The sequence below is a fragment of the Molothrus ater genome, chromosome 18, assembly GCF_012460135.2.
Source record: "Molothrus ater isolate BHLD 08-10-18 breed brown headed cowbird chromosome 18, BPBGC_Mater_1.1, whole genome shotgun sequence".
Lineage (NCBI taxonomy): Eukaryota > Metazoa > Chordata > Aves > Passeriformes > Icteridae > Molothrus > Molothrus ater.
Window position 1 is genome coordinate 11891307 of NC_050495.2, and position 18214 is coordinate 11909520.

At 41.0% G+C, this 18214-nt stretch overlaps 1 protein-coding gene across 3 annotated transcripts in view; it reads right to left on the bottom strand.

Moving 5' to 3' along the window:
* The window catches only part of CABIN1 (calcineurin binding protein 1), a 119527-nt gene that overhangs the window by 14799 nt on the left and 86514 nt on the right, over window positions 1-18214 (bottom strand). For all 3 annotated transcript variants that reach the window (XM_036393345.2, XM_036393346.2, XM_036393344.2), the window contains exons 31-35: window positions 16640-16803; window positions 13376-13472; window positions 11500-12141; window positions 11017-11091; window positions 848-1133 (exon numbers count right to left, since the gene is read on the bottom strand). In XM_036393345.2, coding sequence (XP_036249238.1) covers window positions 848-1133; window positions 11017-11091; window positions 11500-12141; window positions 13376-13472; window positions 16640-16803 — 1264 coding nt within the window. The remainder of the gene's footprint in view (window positions 1-847; window positions 1134-11016; window positions 11092-11499; window positions 12142-13375; window positions 13473-16639; window positions 16804-18214) is intronic.

Here is an 18214-nt window from a genome sequence, read left to right on the forward strand (position 1 = left end):
TTCACTCCCCAAAGTGGATCAGCATTGCCCAGCACAGAGATTTCTTTGTCTGCTAACAAGCCAGCCTGCCATGACAGCACTAAAGCAAATGACAGCATTCTCATTTGTTCTTTCCTCATCTAGGAAACTGTATAGGACCAATTACATAATACAGTCATCAACAAATCCCACAATCATGCTATAGAATAAATAACATTTGTTTGGCTTCTTCAGTCCTTTCCTGTGCTCTAACCTGGCACATAACCACACCAGGGCTATAAATAACATATTCCAACATTCTGGTCCTGTCAGATGCTTCTTTTCTGCAATGTGCAACATAATAGTGATGATAATCTAACTTTGTAGACCATGCAGAATCTTGTTCATCAGTGTTATGTATCTCCACATTCACATATGCTGGGCAGTGAGAGCTGCACAGCTAATTATGTTAATCAAGCACTTCTAAGACAGATTTAGGCTCCTCACCAGTTTATTTTAATTGTAATCACCTTACCTTACATCTTTTTAAATGTTAAAAGAAATGGATCCTCAACTCATTGAAGAAAGCAAAATAATTTTCATTTTAATGCTGCTAGACACTTCAATTCTCTAAAAGAGATGACTATTTTCAGGCTGCTATTTCATGATTTCACACACAAGTAACATGGAGTGGTCACTCTTTTAATCTATCCCATAAATTAAAGTATTGATTATACAGATCCACTTCAGGATCACAACAAAAACCTGGGTAGCCTTTCGAAGGCGGTGCAGTGATGAGAAAAGGGGACAGAATCAGAGCTCAGGCACTACCTCAGCCCGTGGAATCTGATCAGAGGGGGCCAGAAGGAGCTCCCTGGCTGAGACTTACCAGGAGCAGCATCCCCCATGCTGGGGGCAGCCTCTGTGCCCTGGCCCCGGGGCGGCTCCGGCTCCCGCTGCGGCTCCGGCGGCACCGAGCACGCCGAGGACGAGGAGGACGAGGAGGACGAGGCTGGCTTGGATTTGGAATGCAGCTCGTTCAGTCTCAGGAGGTTTTCAGGAGTCACAGTGTCTGGATGCACTGGGGTGGGATGCAGTGTGGCTGGGGCTACTGGGAAGAAGCTCTCCCGGGTGTCCTTCGGGTGCTTTGGGGTTGTGGGCGCTTCTCCTGTGGCCTGCACAGAAAAGGGGCAGCAGTGAGAAAAACTCTGCAGGGCACTGACTCTGTGCTACCTGCAGGCAACTCATCGTATGGACAGAAAACACTCTCTGTAAAGTGAATATAATAGAACAATGATTCAATCACTATTCTAAAGAAATCTTTTCTCCTTTATGGATTATTTTTCTGTTCTTTATTGCCTGTTTATCAAACTAGCGCTTGAACACTTATTCACATTTACAAAGTTTCATTTAACACATCCCTCACAACATAACATGCTTCCCTGAACTCTGCAATTAAGCATGAGTTACAATCTCCTGTAAACAGAAACATATTTCTTTCATTTAAAAATACATTGACAAGTGCTTGACCTGAAAAAACAGATCTGCACTGCTTTAAGAGACTTTGCAAATTATCACAAGAAATAATTCTTAGTGAATGATGTGAGAAGAAATGGAGAAAATAGAAGAAGTATTCACTTGTGAAATAAGAGATGAGCATAACTCCAAACCATAAATTCCTGACAAGTGCAGAACTGAGAGCACTGAGGTCCAGCTGAAGCAGGCTGAGGCAGATCTGCTGCCTGTGCACAGCAAGAGAGGCACCAAGAGCAGTGCTCCTCTCCAAAGCCATGCTAAAAATTGAATGCAGTGTCATTTGTTATACAGACAGAAGGTAGAAGTGGGACATAAATTCACCAAAGAAGGGAATAAAAGTCCCCATAAAACGAATATCTTCTCTATAACTTTTATCAGTAATCAAATAAAGTATTCTTGCTTGTGAGGCCACAGAAAGCATTTATTTTACACTCTCTACAGTTTTCATTTAATGGAGATTTATTGGATCATAAAAGATGCAGTCAGATAGAATTCTCAGATGTTTAATTGTTTGCCTCATACCTCTAACAAGGAAAAAAACCCCTCATTTTAAGCAGGGTGATAAGAGTAAGAATGTCTGAAACAGAAGCAGGATTCAGCTGTCAAATGTAAAATCAAATTGGGCCCTAATGTTCTAGATGACCAAAGATTTATTACAAAGCCAGAAAAGTCAGTAGAATTTCACTGAGAGAACAGAGCAGTTTTCAGGTGGAGAAAATGCATACTTAAAATTCAAAGGTAGAGAGCACACAAGTACATTTAAAAAAAAATAATTGGCAGAATGTATTTTTGAAGTTCCTGAACTTGATTAATCAATCTCTAAAAAGCATACAATTAAAACCTGCCAGATTCTATGTGTACACAAAAAAAAAAAAAAAGAAAATTCAGCAGCTATATTCACAACAATTACCACACTGGATCAAAAAAGGTCTCTTCTGCCTCTGAAAACAGCAAGTTTCTGGTGCTTAAAGCATCAGTTCCAAAACTAAAGGTCTCAACACACAACTGGGATCACACAAAGCTGGAAATGGAACTGCAGGAGCAAGCCTTAAGCTAGAAGTGAGATCACTTGAGGAAATGTTTTCAGCTGTGATTTAAAGGGAAAGCCCTTCACACCCCTGCACTTCATTAACTTGCATAATGGGTGATGTAGAACCTGACATTTCTGTGCTTGTATTGTATCCAGATTTTTTTCTGGAGAAACACAGGAAGGTACAACTTAGGTACATAGATGTTAAAAATGGATCTGCACCTCAGATCTCTACAAAAATGCACAGCTATTTGCAGAGCCAGAAAAGGGACATTTGGAAAGTAACTCAGCAGTATTTGGATGGTATTCAGATGAAAAATGATTCGAGAGTGCAGCCCCATGGAAGAATTGCTGCTGGAAGGGACCTCTGGAGGTCTCCAGTGCAACTTCCCAGCTCCATCACTGGGGCCAGGGCCAGCCCAGCCCAAAAACTGCCAGAGAAGGAGATTCCAGAGCCTCTCCAGGCCCCTTTCTAGTGTTTTACCACCTTCCCAGTGAACATTTGTTTCCAATCATTTCATCCAAGTTGCTCTTGCTGCAACTTTAAATGGTGCCTCTTGTCTGGTTCCTTCCTTTCTGCTGAAAATCACAATTCTATAACCTTATTCTCCATTATTCTTCTCCTCACCAGGATGAAACATCCCAGCTCTTTTTCCAGGGAATTGAAACATTTTATTTACAAAAAAATAATAAAGCTTTTAAAATAATTAAAAATAATAAAGCTTAAAAACAATTTTATTTACAAAAAAAATAAATAAAGCTTTTAAAATAATTAAAAATAATAAAGCTTAAAAACATTTTATTTACAAAAAAAAATAAATAAAGCTTTTAAAATAATTAAAAATAATAAAGCTTAAAAACATTTTATTTACAAAAAAAATAAATAAAGCTTTTAAAATAATTAAAAATAATAAAGCTTAAAAACAATTTTATTTACAAAAAAAAATAAATAAAGCTTTTAAAATAATTAAAAATAATAAAGCTTAAAAAACATTTTATTTACAAAAAAAAATAATAAAAATACAAAAATAATAAAGAAACGTGATGTTTCTGATTCAGGAAAACCATGACCAAAAATTCTAATGTGTAGTCAAAAAGTGCAGCCTTATACAAAAGAAATCAACACCAAGATTATTGTGTTTATACTTTAAAGGGAATTTTCCAGATGTGACCTGGTGAAGAGTTGTCTCAGGCTGCTGTAAACAGACAGGTTCTTTTCAACCCAATGAAACTGAGGGCTTGGGAGGAAAAACAAAAAAAATCACACACTGATTTTGGTTTTTTTTCAAAAAAGAAGGTGGGAGTGGAAAAGAAAAAAAGAGAAAACTCTCTTTAAAATCAGAGCCAAGTACTAAAACCCCATTGTTGGTTACTGTGCACTCTGCAACTCCCAGAGCCTTAAGAAAAGGGATTTAAACCTGCTTTGTGTGTTTTGACTGCACTCAGGAACTGCAGCCATCCAAAAGCTGGAAGCACAAAGCCCAGATTGGAACCACAGTGAGGCACAGGCTCTTTAAAAGATTTGGGGTTTAGTGTAGGGGCAAGAATCCCAGCACCTGTGATCAGAGCAGGTGATGCTACCCACACCAGGCAGCTCAGGGAATGTCACCAACTCCACTGCTCTTATGGGACTCATGGGGCCACATTTCATCATCCTGCAGATCTCCAGGAAAACAGCACCTAATAACACCCAGCTGAGAAATAAACCCAGAAATACTCACCACAGCAGCCCTGGATTTACCAGAAGCCTTTTGTTCATCTGTCTCTACTGCTAAACCACCAGTAAGGCACAATAAAGATTGTTTTCCACAGCAGACAGTAGGAAATGGAGAGGCAGTGACAAACCTTCCCCAGTGTTTTATGTGGTTTCTCATCAGAAGATTATTTTTTAGTTTTTACTAAGCCAAATCTCAGTCACTTGTGACTCAGAACTTCTCCTTTTCCCCCCTCCAACCCATCTCACCACACTCAGTGCCTCTGTTACCACCACTATTACAGAGTGCCTTTAGTCACCAAGAAGAAATGAATATTTTCTAACATTTCATGTTACTTACAGCACATGTGAATATAACTGAATTAAGATAAAATCTCTTATCTGATTTCTTCCTTTCATTGTAATTACAGGTTCCTCTAGTCAAGACTGGACTTCCTTCTAGATTTTTTAAAAAGCATGAGGTCCTGAAGGGTTTGCAGCACTACTTTTGTATTGACTTCTATATCAAAGTGGATGGAAGAAATATGTAAGGCTTTTTATTAATATCCAAATGAGGTGTCATGGATGATCCACTGCTTCCATAAAGAGCCCACTATCTTAATTCTCTTTTAAAAACCTAGCAAAAACTGTTTTCCTTTTGAAGAATGTAAAAAGCTGAAATGTAAATGAGTAACTAGGATGGATGCCTGTGTGAATATTGTGACTATTTCTGACTTAGGTTATAAAATCAGTCTCTTTATTTGTTAGAACCTGGACTATTTCAGCACTCTTCTCAGAGAGTTCATTCAGCTTCACAGCTGATGGACAAACCCTTCCCATGCTGAAAGCTGATGTAAAAACAAGTAAGGAAAATGCTGGAAATCCAGCACTGGGATAGCCTTTCTTTCACCAATAAAATTATCAGCAAAAGTGCAGAATTTTTTCACAGATGTTACTGGAAAAAATAGCTCCCTACAGTTTCCCAGAGAGGCACTTCAGCAGCAGCTAAAAGAAATCCAGCATTAAGATAAAACATGAGCAAAAATTTACTTTGCAGCCTGTGAAGTCATAAACCAGAGAACCTGACCAAGGGTCTGTTTTTACCACACTTGCTGTTTTTAAAAAACACATTTTGAAAAACAAAGAAATCCTCCAGCAACCTTCCCACTCCTGCTTTGGGGAGAGCTCGCTGCTCTGTGGCTGTGGGAAAAATTAACAACCAAATGTTCCAGAAAGGGAAAGTGACAGCTTTCCCAACAAAAGTTTCCTAATGAAAGATGCTGGAACTGCAACTGTTACATAACATTTTCTTGTGATTTCTTTTTTTTTTTTTTTTTTCAATTACTCCCATGCCTGAGTTTAGCACTCTAGTGGGACTGAAGTCAGAACCCACCTCACACAAAGGTGTTTATTTTTAAAGGACACCAGCACATCCCCTGTCACACAAACTGCCTGAACAATTTGCTGGCCACATTCTACAGCATTACCACTCCAACTTCTGCTCAATATTGTGTTTTAATTAAATTATGCCTGTCCATTCTTTTTTTCTCCCCCCTCAATCTCTCTACAGCAGCATTTGAAATAAATAACATTTGGAAGTTTTCCTCTAGGTGCATCACAAATACCAGCAATATCCATGATCAGGATCCTGAAGAACCTTTTATTTCCCAAGACCACTTTTTATACAGAAAATAACAAAGGTTTACATACATAAGATTGAACTTTAGCCTAATTAAAACCCCCATTAACACAAATGCAAGCAGGGGCTCAGTGTCCTGCAGCCATACTACAGCAACACTTCCATACACAAAAACATCATTATTGCACCAAGAGAGACCAGGTAGCAGGATGAAAAAACATTAATATACAAAGTAAAAGCTAAAAAGTGTCTTTTCTTTCCTTCATGTTCACTTAATGATTGCTTTCTGCAGGAGACAGAAGGAGGAGAGCTGTTAATTATATCAAGAATACACCTCCAGGATAGAGTGAGAGGGGGATGCCATGGCAACTGGCAAATGCAACAGTGAGCAAAATGGTCACCCTTTGGTAGGAGACCACGAAAGAGCTCGTCCTTTTGTCCCCCCCATCCCCACCTCCTCCTTCCCCCTCCTTTCTTGTCATCTTTGCTGCATTAATAAAGCATACAGACAACTCAGGAAAAACAACTTTTTCTGTAAGCAGTCTCTGACGTCTTGATGTGCAGGAAGAAAAGATGAAAATTAGCAGCATGTGGGTGGAACAAAAAGGGGGGGAAAACACATGAGGTAGAAGATGATTATTTTCTAATTATTTAATATTCTCCTAATCTCCTCCCATTCCCAGCAAAGTGCCTTTACAGAAGGCTTTTAGCTGTTTCCTGAAGAGAACAGCTTGGTGGTTTGTTGCTTTGTGGGTTTTTTATAATGTGAGAATTTGAGAAGAAAACGCTCTAGACACCCAAGGCAGTTCAAAGAAGTCACTCTCAAGTTTTCTCCTTGAAGAAAAATGCCTGAGAGCCCATGTCACTGCAGTGCTGACTGCATTCCACAGCAGAAGGGGAAAAATCCATGGGAGTGCCCTCTAGCTTCACTCACAGCAGAAAATGTTTTCCTGTTCCAAGTGAAATATCACATTCTCTGTGAGGTCCCATCACCAGAGCCCTGCTCCAGAGTCCATCTGAGCTTCTTGTGTGTGGGTTCAGCACAGCCCTCACAGATCAAACCCACCAATGACCCCAGAAAACCCTTCAGTATGAAATTGTGAATTCAGACTACTGATCACCAGCCCTGGGAAGGAGTAAAAACCGGTGGAAGGAGAAAACAAGACCTCAGTTACCTGTTCTGACCTAGAGAAGGGCAGGAAGAGCACTAAAGCAGCACCTTTATACTACAACACTTCTATATAAAACAACACTTTTCTATCACAACAGCAGCAGCAAAACTTTATAAAAATCAGGGATCACCCTGGCAGCCTGCCAGGAGCCTGAAAGGCTCATTTGCATAACCTGATTGTGTTTGTAATAAAAGTCATTGTTTTGATTCTGGTAGTAGCTTCATGAAGCATCACTTTTAATTAGAGCTGACACTGAAATCTGCTGATGTGTTTTGACTGGGGGTTGACAGAGGGAAATGGGGAAAGCACCTGCAGTTTGGCAGCAGCCAGGGGGAGAAGGTGGCCATGGCTGTGCTCCTGAGGAGGAGGCAAGTGAAGCAAAAGGTGAAAGGGAGAATTTGGGCAGCCAGAAGCAAGCAGGGAGAGCTCAAGGCCTGGCAGATGGAGCAGCAAAGAGCAGTTGAAAATTTCCTTTCTCTCCCCGACACTTCAGGGATGGAGTTGGTCCCAGAGCAAGGATTTTTTGGCTAAGGCAGCAGTGAGTCTTAAATAACTCAGCAATGTTGAAATAGCCCCTTCTCATGACATTTGGATGATATACTATACCTTGAAGAGCCAATAGAAATTTCAGCTCCTACAACACTACCCGTTACCAGGGCTTTCTACAGAGCCCCAGATTCTCAGGGGTCACAACCCAGGACCAGAGACTCAGTGGCATTTTGGAACTTGGCCTCTGAACACTCTTGTATTTTTAGAGATGTTAAATCCAGCCCTGTGTGCAATGTTGATTTTTACAATGTTTTAAAGTATTTGTTTTCTATAAATTCAGTTCTCAGGATTAGTGATACATTAGATCCCAACACACAACCACAGAGTTTTAACTGTCTTGACTTTCAGCACTGGTGAAAGATGTACTTTTAGTTCTAAGGAATTTAATATTAAGTCCACAGTAATAAAAATACCTTTTCAGATTACAGGAATACAGAAGACAGATGGGCTCTTAAACTAAAATATCTCCACATGCATGTATAGAATATTCTGTGCAATACAAAGCTTCACCTTAGCTTGTACTGCAATAACTTTCCCATGTCAATGTGTCCTTAAGAGCATAAAATGAAGGATTTCCCAAGAGCAATTTCAGGCAGTCAATGGAAAGGTCTATTAGGAATTCTCTAATTCTCTAGAATCCTCAGCCCTGCTTTCTGCCAACATGTCCCCTCCTTGGTCCTCAGGACAAGGTATTAAGTACAATGCTGGTTCAAAATCACACCAGTCTGCCTCAATCTTTCCTCCTCCCTCAACAAGGACTCCATTTCCAGGGACCATTAATTTCATAGAGAAAATCACAGTTGGCAAGACTAAAAATATAACTCAGAGCAACTGAGATGACTGCTTTCAGGATCTCTGCAAATCTTTTAGATAACATTCTCAGACTGAAAAATCAAAGAAAAGAGCAAGAAACCTTCAAAATGCTGCTTCCTCAGAAGGTCAATTAATCTCCAGGGTAACTTTAGTTACTTGATTGCTAAAGATCCAGCCACCACCACTGGATTTCAGCCCATTTGATAGGTGCATATCAAAAGTCTTATTCACACTTAAGAATTTAAAGGGAAAAGGACAAAAACTGGAGGAATGAATTACTTTTGGCCACACCTTTCTCCACAACAGCATTAATATCAGCACTTAAAAATGTTGCATCACCACTCTGTAAATTGTGAACCAAATTGTGCTGGAGTTGATGAATATATCACTAAAAAAATATTAATATTGAATACTGAAAGAAATGTCCCAGCAACTTACATAGAACATCACTTTATATCAATTTTTAGAATTGATGGCAAACACTCCAATTTCTCCAGTCCTCCAGGAGCACTGGAACTTATCATGGCAAGGTTTTGTACCTCTGCATTTTCTGCCTTCTTCAAAGCTTCTTTCTCAGCCACTTGCCATGTTTTTAGCTGGTTTTGTAGGTGATGTGCCTCTCAATGGCTCAAAACACTCGTAAGAACTAGAGAGGATTTCTGAAACCAAGTCAAAGGGTCACAGCCTTGCCAAGCCATTAAAAAGATTAGATCTGCTCACAGAAGTGTAAGGACCCACTTTGTCCAGCTGCTCTCATGACTGCTCTATTGTTTCCTGCTTGTGCCTGGAGAGGTTTTAACATTGTTGTTAAATATTTAGGTTAGAAACTGACTGGTCTGGAAGAAAGTTGAAAAGCCAGAATTTAAGTAATGCCTAATTTTAGTAGCAAGTGAAAACTTTCATAAAGAAACAATTAATGCCTGCAACTTTAAAATACAAGAGCCAGCTGAGAAAAGACATATATCAAGGTGGATTTTATGCCTTTTTTTTCTTTTTTTACTGTCAATTTCTTGGGCTAAGTGACTGAAGAACCACAGGCCCTGCAAACCCACTGAAACCATCCAGGAACAAAGCATTTCCCCTGCTGCAGCAGCTCTGTACATGACATCATTTGCTTACAGAAGGCAAATACTTGCCAATTTTAAATAAAACAGGATTCAGTCTGCTGAAAACAGACAGATGTCTACAAGAGTGGCTATTCCTGTGTCTCCACACTAATTCACAGTGCTGTAGGAGCAGCTTCACACAGCTTGCAAGATCCTGCTAGGAGCAGAGCAAAATGAGAGTGCAGGATGTAATAACCTCGTTAGCTGGGACTGCTTCCTAAGAGGGAAAGCTTCCAAGTGCAGCATGTGAAGGGGCATGTTTTATTTCAAGTGATTTAACAGGAAATCTTATTGCTCCCAGTGCTGTTAAATACTAGCTCACCTATTGTCTCTACTCTCAGGATTAGTTTGTGTGCAGGTTTTTCACCATTCTCATGTTTTGCCACATGCCTGAGTGCCTGGTGACTGCTGGAAAAACAGGAAGAGCAGTGACATTCCCAGAACCTTCAAGAAAGCCCAGCAAGGAATTGGGTTGATAAAGGAGAATTTGGTGAGTGTTTTTTAAAAAGGTGAACACATCCAAAAAAAGCAACAGTAACATTACTTTTTAAAGAAGCTTTCTAGCAAATTCTTTTTATTTTGAAGTCATAAATCACAGTGTGATGATGTCTATTTTTTCCCCAAAATAAACTAAAAAAGGTTTACCATGCTGAGCTAACATTTATTTATTAAAAAAATTTAAAACCTGAAATACCAGACTACAAGCAAGCCAACACTTGGACTAAATACCTCTCTTGACATTTCTGTTCATTCCTATAGTTCAATGGAACAATGTTACTGACTTCCCGAGGGGCACAAATTGGAGAAAGTTACTTCCATGAAAACCTAATAAAGAAAAAAAACCTACCTTTCCTCTTATATCCTCTCCTATTACTCTGCTAAGAGATGCACTATACAAAAGCACAATTTAAATGAACAAAAATTATGCAAAATACAAATCTAGTAAATACTTTGGGGCTGCAAAATGAACACCAATAAATATGTCATTCATCCAGTTTTCTTCTTGGCCTTGATTTCACATTCAAAACTGAGAAATAATGATCCATTTAAAGCTATTATAATTGTTTCCTTAGTAAACCCAGAAACTACAAGCTAAAAACAAACGGAGTAACAGTTTGTTTTTAACAGAGTTAAAGAAAATCTATCTGGTATCTCTGGAGCAGAGTGCAATGCCAGCAAGGCAAGAGCTGATGAGGTTGGAGCCCTTAGGGAGCAGAGAGAAGTAATTACCATCCATGAAATGCTGGGCTATGATGTGGACATTAGGGAAATTGTAGTATGCCATAAATATTTCAATTTGAAGATCATTTGGGGTTTCCCCAAAAGCTTTTGGGCATGAAAACAATCCTGCAAGCCTGCTATAAACAGGAGCACTGACACTAATGAAGGGGGTGATCTTCCTACTGATGCAGATGGCACCAGTGCAAGGAAAGTAGGCATTTCTAGGTGCTGCAGACACTCAGCAACAGATTTGTCTGTACAGACTCATAAAAGCAGCACTCAAAGGCTTCAGAGCTTACCTGTTTCTGTGCTGATGCTCCCATATGCACCTGGCAAAACTTGACTGCCTGTTCGAGTGCTGCTTCTTCATCCACCTGAACACAGAACCACAACTAATGAAGTCATAATTACTTAGCTCATCTATAAATCTAATTAAATTGAGATGAAATGGGGATGTAGAGCATGGATGCAGCAGTTCTACAGCAAAATGCTGACCTTAAATTATTCAGGAGCACATCCCCAAAGATAAATACCCAGCTCTTTCAATTCAAACTAACATTTAGCTGAACAAACACCATGTAAGCGGTACTACAGCTCTTAACTAATTTCAGAAATTTAGTTTTAAAACATGGAGAAATCTACTCCCTATCCCCAGCAGTGACCTTGTCAAGAGAATGGTTCTTTGGGAAGGTTTTAAACAGATAAAGGGCTTGGTTCAGCAATTCCTGTTAGACCCTAAAACCTGAGGCCACATAGACAAATGCCAATTAATCACACAATACCTGTTTAATCAGCATGTATGTTTCAGACATGATCTTCTCAATTTTGCCCAGGTCATAGGCCATAACTTTCTGGCCCTGCTGCCACACTCGATAAGCATCAAGCAGAAGTGTTTTTCCAGACTCCACATCCTCAAGTAATTTCCTCTTCCTGCTTGACCTCTGGACAGGTTCTTCTGTAGGTGCTGCTTGAATTGTTCCTTTAGCTGCCTGCTGCTGGTGTTTTGAGCTGATGCTGAGCTCCTCCAAGGAAAGTTCTGGAGTCCTGCTCTCGGGAGCCCTGTCCTTGGAGCTCCGGCCGGGCTGCAGCCGCTCCGGCTCGCTGCGCTTACAGGAAGAATCAATTTTGTCAGGGTCATTGGAAAAGCCATCAAGATCCATGGGCTCAGCTGAGCCAAGGCCAGGAAGCTCTTTAATCTCCTTGTCACTCCTGTCCTCCTGTTCCAATATGTCCATAGCATGGGGGATTTGTCCCTGGGTGGCTTCCTTCACTCCATTTTCAGTACCATGCACTGCTCCATCTGACAGAACGGCCTTTTTGGGGAGCACATCCTTCCCCTCTTCAGCGCTGCTTTTATTGGACACGTCTGTTGTCATCCTTCCTGAAGCAAGGCTAGAAGACTTGGAACCCTGATCCTCTGAAACCTTAATAAAAGAAATCATTCTTCTCTGTTATCATTGAAATCAAAAAGCAGTTGAGCACAGCTGTAACTATCATGAATATTGACCAGTACTTTTCATTACTGCTTCTGCTGAAGAAAATGTATTTATTCTGTGTTCACTCTTTTTTGTTCCTCAATATTAATTAATCCAGGCCACAAATCTTACAATTATAAGTATTTTAATGAGTACAAACAACCACAGAGAAGTGTCAACAGCTCAGGCTGAACCGAAGCCCCAGTGTTTCTTTCCCCTCACTACTTCAGTCCATGCTAAGGGATCCAACTAAATGAAATCCGAGGTATTAACTGCACAAATTTTTCTTCTAGCATATTGAAATCAAAACCAAATCTGTTTCTTTTGGCAGTTGCAGATCAAGCTCAAGTTTAAGACTCTTTCCTTTCGTTATTCTTATATAACCTTCTTGTTAATAGATCAAGAAGTAGGTAAAACCCTGCTATAGTATTTTACTTTTTGCACCCTTACTTTGGGGGTGTTCCAAAGGTAGAAAACCTCAGTAGATCATCTTTTCTTTCAAAAATTGACAATGATACAACTCTTACATCCAGATTTATGAACAAACTATTTAATATACAGAGTTCCAGTGTTCTTGCCCATGTTTTCATTTAGTTGGTTAAACCTATAGTCTGTTAACTTAGAAAACCCTTAGAACAAGTTCTTCCTTGAATGTATTTACAAAGCAAAGTTCCAATATCCAGATCCCTTAACCTGGGAACTGATGAGCTTCTGTATGACTTTTAAAAACTAAATCTAGATTACAATTATATGTAATCATGAGTGTGGTGCTGTCAAGGACTAGCAGTGAAAGGTGTCTAGGCATGTAACACCAAGCTGTCTGGGTTTGTTTTGCAAGAGGAATCTTAGTTCATTTTAAAAGGAATTTTCCTATAGACCTCACCTGAAAATGGAGAGCTTGAACATTACATGTATCTACCATTATTTGATGTTTAAGGGACAGTGAGACCAAACTTACTGCAATCTTGCAATCCTTACTGCAAACTGTATTTGTTACCCAAATTCAAAACCAAAAAATCAACAATGCTGGAAGAAAATTTTCTGTGTAGTGGCACATAAACAAAAGGTATTGGGAGTAAGTGCTTATAAATGCAGTCTTTGAATCTCAGGAGATGTAAGGAATGAGTGAACACTGCAAGAGCTAATTACTAAATGAGAGCCATGGAGTGCCCTGCTGCCTCACCTGGGTGAGATCGTTGAGAGTGTCCTCCAGCACCTTCACTGTGAGCACAAAGGCTTGCTGGGCCAGCACCTGGCGATCGGCATCACGCAGGTACTTCCTGTCCCCAGCAAGAGAGAGAAATGAAGTTAGCTGCCAAAAGCTCCCAGCCCTCCAAAGCAAGGACAGGAATGGCTCAGGTTGAAAGGTGTAGCTGGGCTGGGTGTTCTGTCCCCATGTGTCAGAGCTGGGGCAGTTCTCTGCTGTCCATGGGGCAGTTTTTCCTTTATCTCTCCCCCAGCCAATCCTCCCTGCAGGAGATCTCTGCTGTCCATGGCCACTGAGTGTCCCTGCAGGGCTGATCCAATTCCATCATCCCATGGGGAGATGCTGCGCCCAGGGCAGGAGCCAAGCATTCCTACCTGGATCCAATGTGAGCCTGGCACAGCACAGCAGCCTTTGCCCAGTGCATTCCCAGAGGAGCAGCTTCTGCTGCCCTGCATGGCCAGAGGGAGCCAGGCCCATCTCCAGCAGCCCTGGAGCTGCAGAGGAAAACTCCCCCCTTGTGCAGGATCCCTGCTCCAGCAGCAGCACAGCTGGCACTGCAGGAGGGCTGAGCCCCCATGGGATGGGGCTGTGCCACCCCCCTGACACACAGCGGGACAGGGCCTGGTCTGACTCTGGCAGTGGTTTGTTTTCCTTTTTTTTGTACTACTGCATTTGTATTTTTAATCTTCCTAGTAAAGAACTGTCATTCCTGCTCCCATATCTTTTCCTGAGAGCCCCTTGATTTACAAATTATAATAATTTGGAGGGAGGGGGTTTGCATTTTCCATTTCAGGGGAGGCTCCTGCCTTCCTTAACAGACATCTCTCTTTTCAAACCAAGACACAGGACATTGAAAGAAAAACAAGAACAAGCCCATACAACAACTTTAAAACATAAGAAACAAACAAAAATCCACAGGTGCATTCTGAAATATAACAATATTGGGATTTAACACTTTAGCTTTGTTTCCCTCCACTTCTACCCTCCCCACAAGATCAGAGATGACAGCTCTGCCTACAACCAGAGGGAAGGGGAGAAATGGGAAAACACCAAGCAACCAAACCCAGAGCAAACCACACAATCAGATTTACAGTTCTCTTGTATCAAGACTTCTGTGCCCCTCAAATACCAGCTTTTTATTCAATCCTTTTTTTGAAAAAGAATCTTATAGTTACACAAAGCTATGTTGAACTCTCAGGTGATTTTCATGTTCTGGATAAAGCGTGCATGTGAGATTAAGGACATCAGCAAATCCTCTCTCTTTGATCATATCAGTTGCCTTTGAACCCAGGATTTTTAGTTCTAAAAATCCTGGGTTCATGGGTGTGCAACTACCCTTTTTTCCCTAGTAAGTATTACAAAAAAAATAATATTTTATGTGTAAAACATTCACTCTACAGCTTCATTTAATTTACTAGAGCACTGTAATTTCAGTGTATTTGGACACAATGTTTTAGTCTGCTTTCAAGCAAAACACTTCCAGCTGTCATTCCCACCTAATCACATTTAATGGAAAACTTAATTTCTATTTCAGAATTAGCTGGTTTGAATAAGAGGCCTAGAAATCAAGTAAATAACTCTGAAGGGTACTATTTCAGTCAAAAGGCCAAATTTTAAATACACATATTTCCTCTCTATGATTTTAGGTTAAATTGGTAATTTTGCTCTCTTTTCTCTGAAAAGCAAACCATAAACATCTGACTCCTCATTAGTTCAGTAATAACTAAAACAACCATGTTTTTAAAAATAGGGTTGTTCCAGGCATATACCAGACACACCCAGAATTATCTGTATTTCTAATTTCCTCTAACAACTGCACCTCACCATGGCTGGCACTGGCTGATCTAACATGTCAAATTATTTGTTTTTTGAATTCAGTCTAGACTTACAAATAACATAATATTTTTAGTACAGCTATGGGTTTGCTTAGGACAGAAATTGAAACCTTCTATGGTTCAGTCCTTCTGACATGTTAAAAGTCAAAGCATTTTTGGCTTCAAGTTTGCTGAACAAGGGGTGACATATTCCCAGACACACTACAATCCATGCAAATTCACATGCACTCACACTCAAAAACACATGAAGAAACCTTCAATGCCTCCAACTTCTTGCCATCAATCATTCATGTTCCATTTCTTAAACATTTGCCAGAGACCAATTTCAACATTTCCCACAGGACAACCTACTAGAATTTTACCTCAGTGTTTTCCTTGGATGTTTATTTTGGTCTTCCCATTGATACGAGTCCATATATAGCTCACACTAATAGCTTCTTTTTTCTTAAATAAGGTTAATGCAATTAAAATTAGATCACCCCTGCACAGGATAAGCTTTTTAAATAGCATCAGCTGCCAAGAGGCACACAGGCATTGTTCAGGACATCAAGGATTACAGGAAGGCAGGATGCTGGGCCCTGACCTCCCGCGCCGCGCGCGGCTCTTACGCAAGGGCCAGCACAGGGTGCCCCAGCCACACTCTGCTCCTGCAGAGAATCCCTCCACGTGACACACCACACCTCTGTAAGCCTGCTAGGCACCCCCATGGCTGCTCTGAGTCTCAGCAGAAAGGCAGAGAAACTCCAGGCTACTTCATAGAATCGTAATCTTGAGAAAAATTAACCATCGTTGCCTGTGGGAAATGGATTTGTTGATAGAAAGCTCACACAGTCTTACACATCTGTATGTAAACACTGAGATAAAGTGTGTTGACTTATTATGGAATAGACATGACGTTGTTAAGAGAGAGAGATTGAACTAAAAGCAAGTTTTAATAAGTTTTAAAATAGGGTTTTGTAAAAGGACTAGATATTTTAGAGAATTAGAATTGTGAAAGATCCACTGTAGTAGAACTACGTAGGGAAAAATATAGGTAATTAGAAATAATAATAGTATTAGAAGTAATAACAGTATTGTGTAGTAAAAATCAATAAGCTGAAAAACATTTATAAGGTATTGTAATTAAGAAGTTAGTTTTTGATAAAATAGAGTTGAGTTTTATATCTTTTTTGTCTCACTTTCATTGAGACAGATAATAGAATAAAATCTCTTAAAACTCCTCCCAGTTACCCCATCTCTGTAAAAGCCAAGAAAACCAACAATTCCACTCTATTCCCAAGGGAATCCGTCTCAAGACTTTTTTCCCTAAACAAAGACCAGCTTTAAATAAAACAGTCATACAGCGACTAAAACCCACTGAAAAGCTTTACAACAAACGGCTTCAACTGAAATAAATCTCTCGTACTTTCCCTGATCGGGGGTCCTCTGCAGCATGGAGGAGACCTTGAGCAGGGTGCTGTAATCCCTCAGCTGGGAGAGCACGTTGAGCAGCAGCACGATGGAGCGGTTCATATGAGAGGCGAAACTGCCCGGCCGGTCGATCTCATCCACGGGGATGCGCCAGATGCCCTGCGGGGGAAAGAGACGCTGCAAATGGGGATCACACTGAAAAAACACTGCCTGAGGGGAAAGGGACACTGCAAATGGGGATCACACTGAAAAAATACAGCCTGAGGGGGAAAGGGAACCTTCAAATGGGGATCACACTGAAAAAATACAGCCTGAGGGGGAAAGGGAACCTTCAAATGGGGATCCAGAAGGGAAAAATACAGCCTGAGGGGCAAAGGGAACTTCAAATGGGGATCCAGCAGGAAAAAAACACTGCCTGAGGGGAAAGGAAACCTTCACAAACAGGGATCCTACTGAAAAGGACACAACAGGAAACCTTCACACAGGGATCCAACTGAAAAAAACACAACCAGATTCCCTGCAGAGGGGAAAGGAACCTTCAAATGGGGATCCAGCTGGAAAAAATACAGCCTGAGGGGGAAAGGGAACCTTCAAATGGGGGTCACACTGAAAAAACACAGCCTGAGGGGGAAAGGGAACCATCAAATGGGGATCCCACTGAAAAAACACAGCCTGAGGGGGAAAGGGAACCTTCAAATGGGGATCACACTGAAAAAACATAGCTAGAGGGGAAAGGGAACCTTCAAATGGGGATCACACTGAAAAAACACTGCCTGAGGGGAAAGGGACACTGCAAATGGGGATCCAGCAGGAAAAAACACAGCCTGAGGGGGAAAGAGACACTGCAAATGGGGATCACACTGAAAAAATACAGCCTGAGGGGGAAAGAGACACTGCAAATGGGGATCACACTGAAAAAATACAGCCTGAGGGGAAAGGGACACTGCAAATGGGGATCCCACTGAAAAAATACAGCCTGAGGGGAAAGGGACACTGCAAATGGGGATCCAGCTGGAAAAAATACAGCCTGAGGGGAAAGGGACACTGCAAATGGGGATCACACTGAAAAAACACAGCCTGAGGGGGAAAGGGAACCTTCAAATGGGGATCTAGCAGGAAAAAACACAGCCTGAGGGGGAAAGGGAACCTTCAAATGGGGATCTAGCAGGAAAAAACACAGCCTGAGGGGGAAGGGAACCTTCAAATGGGGATCCCACTGAAAAAACATAGCTAGAGGGGAAAGGGAACCTTCAAATGGGGATCCCACTGAAAAAACACTGCCTGAGGGGGAAAGAGACACTGCAAATGGGGATCACACTGAAAAAACATAGCTAGAGGGGGAAAGGGAACCTTCCAATGGGGATCCAGCAGGAAAAACACAGCCTGAGGGGAAAGGGAACCTTCAAATGGGGATCACACTGAAAAAACATAGCTAGAGGGGGAAAGGGAACCTTCAAATGGGGATCCCACTGAAAAAATACAGCCTGAGGGGAAAGGGAACCTTCAAATGGGGATCCCACTGAAAAAACACAGCCTGAGGGGGAAAGAGACACTGCAAATGGGGATCCAG